Source organism: Vespula pensylvanica, chromosome 1, assembly GCF_014466175.1.
Source record: "Vespula pensylvanica isolate Volc-1 chromosome 1, ASM1446617v1, whole genome shotgun sequence".
NCBI lineage: Eukaryota > Metazoa > Arthropoda > Insecta > Hymenoptera > Vespidae > Vespula > Vespula pensylvanica.
Genome location: NC_057685.1, coordinates 9,480,433 through 9,494,853, shown reverse-complemented (window position 1 = coordinate 9,494,853; position 14,421 = coordinate 9,480,433). Strand labels below are relative to the sequence as shown.

The 14,421-nt window shown below is 40.0% G+C and overlaps 1 protein-coding gene across 2 annotated transcripts in view; it reads right to left on the bottom strand.

Annotated features, from left to right (window-relative positions):
• Window positions 1–14,421, bottom strand: part of LOC122632069 (myelin transcription factor 1-like) — a 234,912-nt gene that overhangs the window by 12,048 nt on the left and 208,443 nt on the right. The window contains exons 1-9 of one of the 2 annotated variants that reach the window (XM_043818521.1): window positions 11,486–11,803; window positions 9,248–11,235; window positions 4,334–4,406; window positions 4,112–4,152; window positions 2,618–2,776; window positions 1,080–2,183; window positions 856–974; window positions 613–773; window positions 261–532 (exon numbers count right to left, since the gene is read on the bottom strand). In XM_043818521.1, coding sequence (XP_043674456.1) covers window positions 261–532; window positions 613–773; window positions 856–974; window positions 1,080–2,183; window positions 2,618–2,776; window positions 4,112–4,152; window positions 4,334–4,406; window positions 9,248–11,198 — 3,880 coding nt within the window. In that variant the 5' untranslated portion in view covers window positions 11,199–11,235; window positions 11,486–11,803. Of the gene's footprint in view, window positions 1–260; window positions 533–612; window positions 774–855; window positions 975–1,079; window positions 2,184–2,617; window positions 2,777–4,111; window positions 4,153–4,333; window positions 4,407–9,247; window positions 11,236–11,485; window positions 11,804–14,421 lie in introns of those variants that run through there. The other variant, XM_043818511.1, reaches the window with a different exon arrangement.

Here is a 14,421-nt window from a genome sequence, read left to right as displayed (position 1 = left end):
CTCTTTGCCACCCTTACTACTATCGGTAGATATAACCACATCGACGTAACGACAAGCTAACGTTTCACGTTACGGTACCTTGTTATAACCGACTATCTTTCATCACTGTGAATTTTTTTACATACAAAAGTGGGAACTTGACTTTTTTAAATAGCAACCTGAAGTAGGATATCAGTAGGAAGTAAGCAGTTAAGAGTTATAATTTATTTTCGAGTGTTCGGGCTATAGTAGAGATAATGCAATAAACGACAATAACTCACCAGTAGGATCTCGGTAGGCGTCCATGTAGTGGGAACCTCCACTGTCGGGGGTACTTTCACGACTATATGCAGCAACGTGCACACCGGGTGGTGGGAATCCTGGGACAGGCCTGATTCCTGGACCCCCGCTGAAGTTGACTGGTTCGTTCGCCGTAGAGAAGTCCACGGGTTCGGTCTGTTCCTCGATTGGTCGTGGTGCCGGAAAACCTGGACCTACTGGAACCGCCACGGCTTCTCCATGACCCGTGGAGTATTGAGGACTTGGTGCACCACTAGAAAAATAAAATATATCGAATTATGTACATTTTTATCAAAATAAATAATATTTTAATTTCTTGGATCAAATAATTACCTATGAAGTCTATTCACGCTAAGATCCAATGTTTGGCCTTGAGGACTAGGGACTTGAGGACTAGCAGTCAAGTGAGGACTCGCAGCAGCTTGTGGGCTACCTCCGACAGTTTGACCTCCTCCATATTGAGGACTGAGGCTGCTTGATCCATAAGGAGGAGCCTGGAAATAATTTTGACAAGTCGTATGAAATTTCTTTCACAAATAGATGTTACTCTTCAAATATTGCAAAATTTTAACCAACCTGTGGACTGGTCGAAGTAACACTCGACGTGGATAGATCCATTACTGAACCACCCGGAGAAGTTGGCGGACCACCAGGTTTTTGCATTTGTTGAACTTGTGCTACTGTCACGCATTTTACTATAATGTGTATAGAAATAATTAAAATGATCATGAATAATTATTCATATCGTAAGAAGAAAATTGTAGCTATATTACATGCTTTTATAAATGAATAATACCCACCATCCTCTGTTTTCATCATGCCTGCTGCTGTAGCTGCAGCCATAACCATTTGATGTTGTTGTGCGGCTGCTGCAGCTTCTTGATGATAAACGCGTTCCTGTTCTTCGGGCGTCATGCCGGTCTGTCCTAAGTAATACATATTCGATCTTGAATGCAGCTGTTGTTGTTGCTGTTGTTGTTGTTGTTGTTGTTGTTGTTGTTGCTGCTGCTGCTGTTGTTGCTGCTGCTGCTGCTGTTGAGCTTGGATTGGAGCACAAGTTTGTGCATCGTATCTTTCGTATGCTGACGTGGTACCTGGATCGTATGGTCGATGATTAGCAGCGTTGGCTATTGCATTTTCGTAACCTCTCGCAGCGGCGATCTCATTCGAATATGTAACTACGGGTCGTGCGATATTGGTTGCTCCCGGATGCATATAAGCTCTCGCGTGTTCGGCAGATCTGTGATGATAAAGTTCTTCGCTAGTAGTAGCAGCAGCTGCAGCGGCTGCAGCAGCAGCCATCATTGCTGTAGACTCGTACGGTGATCTTTGTGACATTTGATGACTCATTCTCGTGTCTTCGACCATTGGCATGGGATAAGCAACGGTCGGTTGCATTGGCAAAACATGATGTGTTGGATGCTGATTAGGGTGATGTATACTTCCTCCTATGGTACCCCTTGACCCCATCGCATCCATTGATGAAAGTGAAGAGGAATTTGAGTCTTGATTCATATAAGAGTCGTATGTAGGTCGAACTGTTGGTGGAGGAGGCGGTGGTGGCGAATTCACACGGCACGATACAGTATCTTCCGTTTTAGGTACCAACAGGTCCGATGTATTTTGACCTCTACTTGGTAAAGGATTGCAGCAACTACCACTTGCGGTCATGTTCTCGGTTTTAGGAACTACCTTGCTTGGACGAGAAGGTGGACTTTCCTCCGACGTTTTCGGAGGCTTCACATTTATCCCTGTGCTTTTCGTCGAGGCATAGTAGTCATAAGTCAAGGAACTTATCACTGGCTTTGTATCTTGACCCGCGGACGAGTACTGCGAATAGGACTTGCTGTCCATTGATGGTGGCAGTAGATTTGTGCTGATATATTCTGGAGGTATTCCTGACACTATTGTTAAAAAAAATTAATCATTTGAGATATAATGTCATAACGAGAAGCTGTATAGAAAATAAGTAGAAAGTTCTACTAAGTAGAAATTAAGATCAAAAGAAGTTCATCGATACTACATCGAAACTGCTCTCTCTCTCTCTCTCTCTCTCTCTCTCTCTCTCTCTCTCTCTCACTCTTCCTTTATTTAAATATTATATGACTTTTAAAGAAAATTTGTCAAATATGTATTACAAAGAATAAACTCGAAATAATTATCGAATTGTTTTTATAAGACGCAAGATCGAAAATTGAATACGTGTCCTGTAACAACCTACGCTCTGTGTCTACCTCTAACATTTAATCCTTATCTCACAATAGGGCTTGATGTTGTGGCAGGATTTTCTTGACCAGCGAATGGGGCTCGAGCGAGGGATGCCGATGTTTTACCTTACCTTGTGCCTTGTGTCGTGCTTCGCGTGCGGCCTGCTTATTTGCCGCAGCTATGGGACACCCGGAGAGGCTTCTATGTGTGTTCCTATTAGAGCTGACATGACCACGGCCGTTGCAACCAGGCGTCGGGCATTTCAAAATAGTCTCATGCATCGCTAGAACTAGAGAGAACCCAGAGACACGTGGCGCCGATCAGAGACACACACACACACGGAATATGGAGGAATATTTTTTATGCTTATGAGCTTGTCATATCTAGTACAACCATGTAAACATGGATATAGTATCAAATATTATGCGTTGAGTATAATTATCACGATTGAGTATTACTCCTATTATCATTCTAAAGAGTACAAGGATTATAAGATAGGATTATCATCGATTATCGTGGATATCAAAAGGGTTCGAGATCGAGACATTTTAATAAAATAAACAACAGAAAACACGTAAAAATAAAATGTGTAGCATAGAGATTATAGGATTACAGGAATAATGAATAATAAGTAAGATTACACAACGTTATCAATAACGATAAATCAATGTGTAATTACAATCAAATATACCAAGCGGGTAGAGAGAAACACAAGAGATAAAGATATAATTAATAGAGAGATAAATTATAATGCGATTTGAAGTATTTCGTGTATTGTAAAGCACTGTATATTTTTTGGAAGGACACTAGTAGCAAAGTAAGGTGTTTAATTTGGTTTCGTACTGCTTGATAATATGTACCTGTGTTTTAATGTAGTGCAAGTGATCGTAAAAATATAGCGAAGGTTGAATTTGCAAAAAGTGACGCGTGAGATATCGCTCGAATGGTCGTTTGAAATTTCAACGAATTTCGTTCGTACGACGTAGTACATTTAAAGGTGGCCATGATTTATAACAAGTAAAATATGGCATGTATGCCACATCTTATTACGATTTCTAAATGGGTATTAAAAGGCTGACGAAGGAAAAGTCGCAAGGTAATAATACTCAATCGCATAATCCTCCGTTCGATAGTTAGACGCACACGGAATGCCGAGGGTCCTTCGCACTTCTCGTGTCTCGAGTTCTCCACAGGTTCGTAGGTACGTCCAAGAAAACCAAGTTCGAGTGTGGTGATAAAACTCTCTACTATATAATAATAAACTACGAACACAAAAAACGAGATAAATGAAACGGAACAGAACGCAATAAATAAAGCTCTCTACCCCGCAAACAAAAAGCACAGAAAATGTGTAACAAAGACAGACAGACAAACAGACACACATAATGGAACGCAGGCTCGTTTTTTCCTCGTGTTGATCGTTTTACGATCTCATATGTCGATTTTAATGTACTCGCGACTATGTGAAGAAACGTTGTAATGAAACCAGTTTTTTATCTTTCATCATCGAATATTTTTAATATATCGCAATTATCGCTCCCTCACTTCGTCGTTTCAAAAAGGCGCTCTCGCAAAAAGAAGATGCACTACGATAAGGAATTTTTTAAATAAAAAAAATACTCACTTTCGGGTGTTAGTTTATCCTTTCGTGGACAACCAGAAAGACTGTGAACAAATAAACATTAATATTAATTTTGTTGTTTTCATTAATTCGGGAATTCGAACCGATCGATAAAGTTCATTTCTATTCACTATTGAAATTCGATTTCACTGCAGAGAAACGCGTAGCTGTCTAATCAAACGGGGTAGAGGGTAAAGCGCGGATTAATTACCGATAATTGCTTACCTGCGGTGATGGGAATAGAGTCCGGTCACGTGACCCTGCCCCGTGCAACCTGGGGTTGGACACTTGTTGCCTTCTGTAACAAATCAAAGTGAAGTACGTGAATCCATGTTTGCTCGGTCGATTCTCCTTTTATGTAAATGTACAATATTTAATCTCAAATATTATCAATGAATTAATAAAATTCGAAAGGACACGAGTTTGATAAACAATAGTTGATTTCTATATATAATTACAAAGTATCATTCGTCAATTGTATCCTTTGAAGTAAATCAGAGGAATACGATATGTACGAAGTTGTGGTTGTATTTGTTTAATTTGAGATAATACAGCGTGTGTGCGATTTTATAATCATGTTCTGATGGGGTTATTGCTAACAATCTATTGTATGAAACTCGTTTTCTCTCGTGTTCTCTCTCTCTCTCTCTCTCTCTCCCTCCCTCTCTTTCTCTCTCTCTCTTTCTCTTTCTCTTTCTCTCTGTTAAATGCCATGCAATAATCGATATTTTGATTTAATACAAGCTTTACTTTTGCTACAAAATTAACGAAGAGAATATGTCCTGCGATTACGATTCAACCATTCAAAAATTATTTCGTAAAATTAATATTATATTAAATTTATATAATAAAGATATGTTGGTTTACAAGCAAAATGCACATGTGATATGTTGGCGGTGTATTACACCTGTACAATATTGTCGTCCATGTACCGAGTTGAATGCAAATTAACTATTAAATGGATGACAACCGAACATGTCCAACATCACGTCATTGTTTCGTGGGGTAGCAATAGTTAATACGTGGGGTGCATATTCAATATATGTGTCGTTTGTTAATATATTCCGAGACTTTAATCCTTCTTCAAACAACTTTTTTATAGAAAAATTAAAACTTCTTTTTTTTTCTTTTTTTTGTCATTAATCTTTATATTTCTAACGAACATATTTACAAAAAGGTTAAGCTAAGATATAGATATACGAATGGTCAGTCTGAAAATCCTGTAGTAGTCACGTATTCGCTCGAATAACCTCTGGGATTTCTGTCTACTACGGTTAATCCTCGGAGATTAGCACGGGTATATATGGTCGCCCTAGAATCTTCAACGAGATAAAGAAGTAAATTTCCTCTTTAGACGAATAAAATTAATGATTTCTAAATAAAAAAAAAATTAGTTCGAAATTTATAGATTGTAATAGAAAAAAATAAGAGTAGGAATTTTATATCTCTCATTTGTTACTTTTTCTTTTTAATTAGAGGTATAAATCACCTATTGATCTGCAAATATTGAAAATCGAAGATGTGATAATAAATACAAATATCTAAAATGTTACTACCATTACTTTTATTTTAAATAATATCTAATATAGTTTATAATTGCGAACTTCTAAAAATGTTTCTTCGGGTTTTTTTATTTATAACTATTCCCTTCTAATACTTCGTGAAACTACGGCCGATGCCAGACGAGAAGACCATAGCCAAACAACCGACATCAGCATCTGTCGTGTACTAACTGCACCTTAATAGTAGGTATGGTATACACCATGACGATCACGTTCGTGTTCTCTGAGTGACCTCGCGTGACCAGACAATTACAGGTTGCCAATAAATGCGGGTAGTCGAGAAGTATCAATCTATTGGGATGAGACGAATGGCTCCTATTTTCTATTCTTAGACCAAGTCGAGAAAATAGTCAGTCTACGTTATGAGTTCTTCATAATTAAGTTGCATATAATGAACAAATTTTATCATAAATTATTATTGACGTTGTTTATATCGATTAGATTTAGATGCCCGCTGTTGTAATTTTATATTTATTTCGTTAAAATAAACAAACGATTCGTACAAAAAATTTAACACCTACGGTATATATGTGCGTGTGTTTGTACATAGGTAAGTTTGTCATGTGTATCACAGGGGTCGAAGACGGATTCCGAGAGAACCTTAAGGATGAATCCAAGTTTAGGTTGGGGTGTCGAAGCTTTCCCCTGGAGTAAGCGCACTTTTATAAACTTTGTCGTGTACTAATCCCCCTCTAGCTCTGATCCCTCTAGCCAACTACGGCCGATCCTGAATCGGCTGCCATGACGGCAGAAAACTTCATCAGGTCGTCATTTCGCGTTCTAGAGAGTGAGATAGAGACGAACCCCGCTTAGATGTCCGCGTTCTCCTTAAGGCGACTGAAGTCGGACCACTTCGTAAATTGGATTACGACACGTGACGTCATTAGCAGCATACTTTATTTGCAGAGTTCCAACTTATGTCGGAATTAACGATAAAGAGTACTACCGTATCCGTTAAACGTGATCGGTGTTTTTAAAATTGTTGGAATAGAGACGGCCAAAGTTTTATTTGAAATTGGATTTATAAGAAATCAGTACCCATTGCTACTATTTCAACAAACATTAATTGTAAATTATCAGAAGAACTAATTAATTATAATCAGATTAATTAATTATAATTAAATTGCACGTAAAAGTATACCAAAATCATTTAATATTTCTATTTAGAGCGAAAAGCTTCTAGAGCTCATGTCTTTTTAATTAGGATCCGTTTGAAAAACGGTAACGAGATAAGTGAGGATATGCGGTTAGCCACTGGTAGGATTAATAAATTAACTGTAAGGTTTTAAAACCGACTTGTCGTCGGTGGCTAAGCTCAAGAAAGGAGAAAAAACGAAGGGGAAGATAATGGTTCCGGTCAACAAAATGAATAGAGGCACGCACTGTTCTTTACGGATGTCTGAATAGACTTGTAACGAGTCAGTCGTACCACGATTCTTTCTCTTTTTGGTCCCTCGTATCGTCTCTTTTTTTTCTGCAGGATCCTAAGTCAGGGTAGGTAGAGGGACAGAGGAAACGAGTGGAATCAAGGGGTGAGAATGAGGATGAGCGGTAGCCGCTGAGGGTGAGGCTGAGGCCGAGTGTGTAATTGTGTTATTTTGTAGCCATTTCACGTGAGGGTCACCGCGGGAGGGCCAAAGGTGTACATAAACACCAGAATTGTTTTATTCATTTGACTTGATGCAAACTTGACGCGTGCCATTCGTTCTCTCTCTCTCTCTCTCTCTCTCTCTCTCTCTCTCTTTCTTCCTCTCTTTTTCTCCCTCTTTCTCTTTCTCTTATTTACTATTTATTTTTTTTCCATTTTTCCTTTCTTTACTTTGATGTAACGGTTTTACCTTCTCATATTTCCAAGTAAGTATATCATTAAATGGTGTATATAACAACGATACTTCATTCAATGAATTTTTATTGAAGAAGGAAAAGAAATAGATTTATAGAAAAAAAGGAAAAAATAAGGAAATAGTGAAGAATGATCACGAGACGAGTATTTACACACGGTGACGTTTGCCCTTAAAGGGAAAGGGAGCCCTCACGCGCGAGTAAACGCCCTTTTTATGCGTACGGTCGCAAAGGCAGCGTAAAATTGAGTTACAGGGCAGTTTATTTTTTTATTAGCTAGATCGAGCTTGCCGCGGTGGTCTCAATGCGAAAAGGGTGGTTTTTGCGGCCGACGGATTTCCCGATAGTGGTTTTATGGCGTGTCAACACGCATTTGCGCGCGTGCGTGTAGACCCGTAAAAGTGTCGAAAAAAGGCAACACGCAATACGGCTGCTGAATCAAAATGATCAGAATTCAATTGCTGCGATTGTGAACAAGCTATAATGAAGAATTATATGATTTCGATAAAATTAATTCGTTTACGTGTTGAATGCATTTAAAACTTTGCATTTGAATCTGAAACTTAATTTTGCATGAAAAATCGTTATATATTATAACGATATAAGTATCTACCATTTTGATTGCTCGTATTTACACTAAATGATGATTTTTATAGAAAACGATTTCGAGACAGGGAAAGATAGAATTTCTTAAAACGTTTCATTTTCACAATTTCGGGTGGAGAAAATGTTAAGGGGATAATAACAGACGACAGCGGGGCGTAGCGTGGTAATAAGGCGGCTTGGAGCGGCTGCGATGCTAGTCACGTTTCCAGCCGCTGACAGCTGCGGCTTATACGTATGACGTGGTATCAACCCCAAATTTCCCCCGACTAGACACACCGTGTCAGGGCTGCCCTAAGACCCTGGAATGCACTCGAGTCTCTACCTGTCACGTTCCACTACGCTTCTTGTCACCTATACGATAAATTTTATCTGTTTCTTTCTATCTTCGTGCCTATCCTCATTTTTTCATTAGTACCGATCATTCAGGATATTACCTACATACATTTACGATTCTTTATCAATTAAAATGAATTTTTAGATAAATTACCAGATCACTAGTAGATAAAATTCGCGGTTTCTAAAATATGATTTCTTCTTATAAAAGACTATCATTTTATAATCATTATATATTGTATTAGATATTTGGTTAGTTGGTACGATAGCAGACTATTTTCTACTACTATTTGATAATTAAAGTAAAAGTTGGGCAACGCTATCAATCAACGCAGTTCAACATTTCCACTGCAGAATATCGATAAGCTCATGAAAAGGACACATAGAATATCTTCAACAGGAGAGACCTTGATTTAACGATTTGAGTCATCACCCCTCGCTTCGTAATTATTGATTTTCCGAGCTGCCCTAACTCCCCTAACTTCATAGAGAGAAAAGAGGAAGGGGGTGGGGAACTGAGAGACAGAGTGAGAAAGAGTAACGAAGTAACGGAATAAGCTGAAGAGTCCAAAATGCCGTTTGTGTCCTTCTTGCAATGTATAACGTACGAGTAAGAACTTTTTTACTATGCTCTCTTCATTAATATTTAAACTTTTTTTTGTTTATAATTAAATATGACGGACAGTTTCAAGATTAACAACAACAAGACATGTTATCGATTAGCATTTCGTTATTTTTAAACATCATTTATAGCATGAGTAAGATGTTAATTTCCTAACTAATTCTCATTTCTCACCTCTACTGAGACTGGACGGAGACATGGACATTCCTGGTCTGTTGGCGTCGAACGTATTAGGTCTTTCTGGCATTTTCATTATATTTTCTTGTTGTCCCGTCCCACTTCCAGATGAACCATCAACAGTAGTTGTGGAACTGGAGGTGGTGCTGGTAGAAACAGCAGTGATCGAAATGCTGCTTACGTTGTTACTGTTCGAACTTCCATTAGTTCCACTATTGTTACTATTATTATTCACATTGTTGTTACTCGTATTCTTGTTGGTAACATTACGATTACAATTAGTTCCGTTGCTATTATTACTACTGTTATTCGTACTGCTGCTTCCGGTGTTACAATTGCTAACTGCAGCGACACTGACTACTCCTTCTCTAGTAATATCTTGAATAGCACTGGCAGCTCTAGAGCCTACTCCCGCGGGTTGAAGAATTGTATATTGTTTCGACGAATCTGGACTTGTCACTGAAGGAAGCCCTGTTGGACTTTTACTGCTCGGTACCGTATTTGCTGTAGGATCGTGTACTGACACATGATGCGACTCCTCCTTCGATGACTTTAACTGCAGCAAAGAAACGGTCGGCGAGTGTTTGTCCTCCGTCGGTGATAAACCGGGAGGGACAGGTTGTGGAGTGGGCATCGTTGGACCAGGGCCTGGTGCTGGATAGCCCACGAAGGTAGCTGAAGCTGGATATGGACCGATGGGTGGTATGGGTGTCGCACCAACCGGTACCGTTGGTGTACTACGACAAGTATTTTTCGAATGATCGTTGTTAGGAGGTCTGAATGCAGAAGTTGCCGAGAATGGAGAATTCGTTGGTACTGGAGGACTAGAGGATGTTGCTGTAGGGGAGATCTTCATGTTATTTTCATGGTATTGCCTTTGATATCCCGCGTAGTGTTGATGATGATGCGATTGTTGTTGTCTTCCGATAATGGAAGGGGACTGTGCATTTTTACACATCCTGTCTCTGTCACGATCGTTCGTTCTATCTCCCGTGGTATCATCTTTATCAGGTGTAGGATCTGACATGTCGATTTCTAGTTCATTCGACGAATCGTCGACTAATTCGTTAAAGTCTGGTGGTTCGTATCTGGAATATTTATTATCCACTTGACGACCTTGGGGATCGACGTGAGTACCCACAAGATTTCTTTCGCTCCTGTCTTTACCGGCTAAAGATCGTACAGGCACCGGTCGGATCTTACCGGATTCATTTTGACACGTATTGTTTACCTGACATTGAATATTCGCGCATTCGTTTTCAATTTTAATCAAGTTATCAAATTCTTTCTTGCCCTTCGTGGGATGCTGTTGTTTCATAAATTCTTGTTTCATCGGTTGTTGCGATCTACCATTTCGATCGTGTTGACCGCGTAGCGTTATCACGTCTTTTAACGAACATCCAGCATCCGTGCTGGTTGTTGACGAGGTAGACAACGACGAAGGCGATAATTTTGGATTTTCTTTTTTCTCTTCGAAAAGATTTTCGAAATTAGACTCGTACCTGTCTTCCTCTGAATTTCCTCTTTGATACAAGGACCCTCTGGGCCCAGGCCAACTTCCAGACAAACTCTTTAAAGCTGCTTCCGTTTCTCTTATAAGAGTTTCATCATCTTCGGGTTCCTCGCAATGCTTACTAGATTTTCGAGCTGGACTTCCCGAATTTCCCGAAGCGAAAGCTCGTTTCTTCTGGGGTAAAGATATATTTTTATTTGGATCAGCGGCATCGACCGACTTGCGTATTTCATCATCACGAACACTTTTTCTTCTTCTTTTAGCAGCCGCGTCAGTCACCTCCATTTCTTTCGAAACGCTAGCTTGAGAGCCCTTTTTGTTTGTCAGTAATGGCTGTTGCTGCAATTGTTGTTGCTGCTGCTGTTGCTGTTGCGGTTGTTTAAGATTCGAACTGATCGACTCTGCTTCCAGCTTCCGCTTTTTGAGATGTGCCATCGCATTCTGCCCGCCTGGGACGCTGGTCAGTTCCACCCTGGAACACAAAAATTCCAGAGGATCAGCAAGTCTATTTTCCCATCGGATGCATCGATGTATTCAATTCGATCTACGAGTGCATCTTTCTTGTTCATCGTCGGCGCAATCTAATAAACACGGCTGTCGTTGATTCAGGATCAGTGCAATGGATATGAACGATTCGTAATCTTCGAATCGTGTCTTCTCAACGTGTTATCTACGTAATAGTGCTCTCGAGATCTGAACGATCATGTTTCGAAAAAGTTCACCTGTGATCCGTCGAGGGCACTGTTCCAAGAGCTGTGGCCCATTCCTGTGCAGCTGAAGTATATTCCCGCTTTCGATCGATTAATCGATAGAGATAGGCCCTCTAAATAAGGACACCTTTCTTATTTTTTTTTTTTATTTTTCTTTTCTTATGTCTATTTCGCTTTTTATCGAAGAATCGAGTTACGGGACAGTTCGTCGAAAATCAGACGCACGCGCCGAGGCTCGCGCTGAACACGCGCGCTCGCTGAATCGCGGTTGCGTATGGACGGAGGTTGCGCCGCGTAAAAGCGCGTAGAACCCTTACAGTTGGGGTGCTCACGAGCTACTGTTCTATGTTTAAGTTAGTACGGGGTGGCGATCCTCTACAGCAAAGGGAAGGGATAAGGGCTTGCGCGTATAGCTTGCAGCTTCTGCTTCGTCGCGAAAAGTGGGGGCGGGTTCTGCGCACTGTCCACCCCCTTTAAGCTTCTCTCGAGCGCAATTCCCGGCCCCTCTATACACCCTCTTCGTCGTCTCGCCACCCCCTGGGACACAGGAGAAGGGGATACAGCTCCTAGATGCACACCACAATTTTCTCCTTCTATAAAGATAGATACATTGCGCACCTTTCTCCTTCTCTTTCTTCCATTATATTGCACTTCGATTTTTACTTCTATTCTACTATACCTGTTTTTCTATACGTAGCTTTATTTACGTATCCTACTTACTTTCCATCGGAAGTCGTAAATGTTGAAGAACTCTGTTATAAAAATGATAAATATATATTTAATGCCAATATACATCTATATCGAATGATTACATAATTACTAAATTAATCGTGGAAGTCACTTTTTCGTTACATATACGGTGATATTGGATAAAAGAAGTAAATGCGATACGTGATATAAGATTTTGGAAACTTAACAATTCTTACGTATTACTTTTGAAGTTAGATATTGTACGAAATAAGTGAATATATTGCATCGTCTGTAGATGAGTCAAGGTTTCATTCAGCTCAGCAAATCTTATATTGACTCGCTATACAAGTGAATATAGATATGCGTCTATGTAAGGTTTACAGCGATAATACGAACTGACGACTGAAATTAGATAAACGCTGCTTCTAGAAGACGGTCGAGGAAGAGTGGGATCAGCATCAGTGCTTAGCAGAGCTTCCGAGGATTCAGAGAAGCGAAAGAGCTTCTCTTAAACCTTAAACCTTCCTCAAACCACGGAGCCCGGAGTTTAGAGCGACGAACTCCTACGAAGGATCGCGGTGAATTGTACCCATACCCGAAATCGCAAGTTAAATCGCACCAACGGCTTAAGACATTATCACTTTTCTTCTTTGCGGACCGATGCTCACCCGTCCGAGAGTTTTCCTTAGAATGATAGAGAGTCGAAGAAAGAACGAACGAGAAGAGTAGTAGAGAGGAAGAGAATCCCTTCGAGCAGGGGATCGATGCGTCCTCGTCCACCCTCCAATTACGTGCCATCCCTTACGGCCTGCGGGGAATAATTAGAAAGCAACCCTGGCACGGTTCGAGTAGATAGCCATAGATGTGTAAGACGAAGGATACTTTCGTGATGATCTTGGAAGAAAGTGCTTTCCTCGTCATTGTGATTTCCAATCGAATATACGTTTCAAAAAGATAAAAAAAAGGTTTCATTTATTTACTATAGCAGATTAAAATTGTGAAATTATTTTTTTTAATCGTGTTGTTACGGTAAAACCTATTCACAGAATCTTAAACACGTAACGAGAAACATCATGACTCTTAACGAACACGAAAGTCTTGTCGCCTCAAAATCCGTACTTGTCAATTAATTAGCGAGTGCTACCCATGGAAGAGATCGGTGGGGAGAGTTGGTATCTAGGAAGATGAACACGCAGTAAAGCGGACGATGGCGCCTCCATTGGAAGGATTAGAGTATTAGACGACGTCACGTCACTGAAGTCTAAAGGAGCCTCCTTGGAACTGTGCTTTGGGAGATAGCCTAAACTTCAACATCCCCGATTTCCTCACCGCCTGCTGAACAACCTCTTGCCCTTCTCTTTCCTAATTCTAGCGTCCTTCTTCGAACCCTCGACAATTCCAATTAAATAAACCGCTACCAGATCTATAGCGGATGCGTTCTTAGCAGTTTTGTTACATTCAAAAGCGAATCTCTATACATATAAACGAAATTTGTCTTGAAATCATAAAAAGCCATCAGTTTAGTTTTGTTTCACAATTCGATTATAAATCAAAGAGATCTTTATAAATCCGAACGAATTTATAGCGATTTGGAAAATCGGAATCGGTCTTGAATTTTCCAAGAGCATTAGAGCCTACTAAGCGCGTTCTTGGACGAATAGCTCGTACGTCTTTTTCTCGCCAACATTCGAGGGTGGGTAAGGTCGCCGGTAGGCGAGTACTGGATAATTTAAGGGTCTCTCACGCGTGGATAATGGGGAACTTGGCTAATGCACCCCACTTGGCACCACGTGGATTCACGCGAGTTTTGTGACTCTACTTCCACTTTTCGCACCCTTACTCGCCATGTTTCAAAAAGCGTCTTGGTGTTTTCATATATATATATATATATATATATATATATATATATATATATATACACGCGCGCGTTTTACATATACATGATGCGGATTATAAAAACGTAACGCTATATTACTTTGCACGAGGAAAATGCACAATACGTTAACAACTCCCATAGACTTGTTTCTCAATACTCATTGTGTTGTTTTAATTAGAAGTCATTGTCGTTTACTTTAGTGAACGATATTGCATTGTCCAAAGTATATTGAGATACGAGGTAGTCCAAGGCAGAATTCACAAAGGAATCTCGTTTAACGACTCTAGGACAGTTCTCAATCGGTCTATCGGTCGAGGGTGGTATTCTCATAGTCGTGATTCTTCGTTTTGCAGACTAACGACACCGAAATTGGCTTTATTTC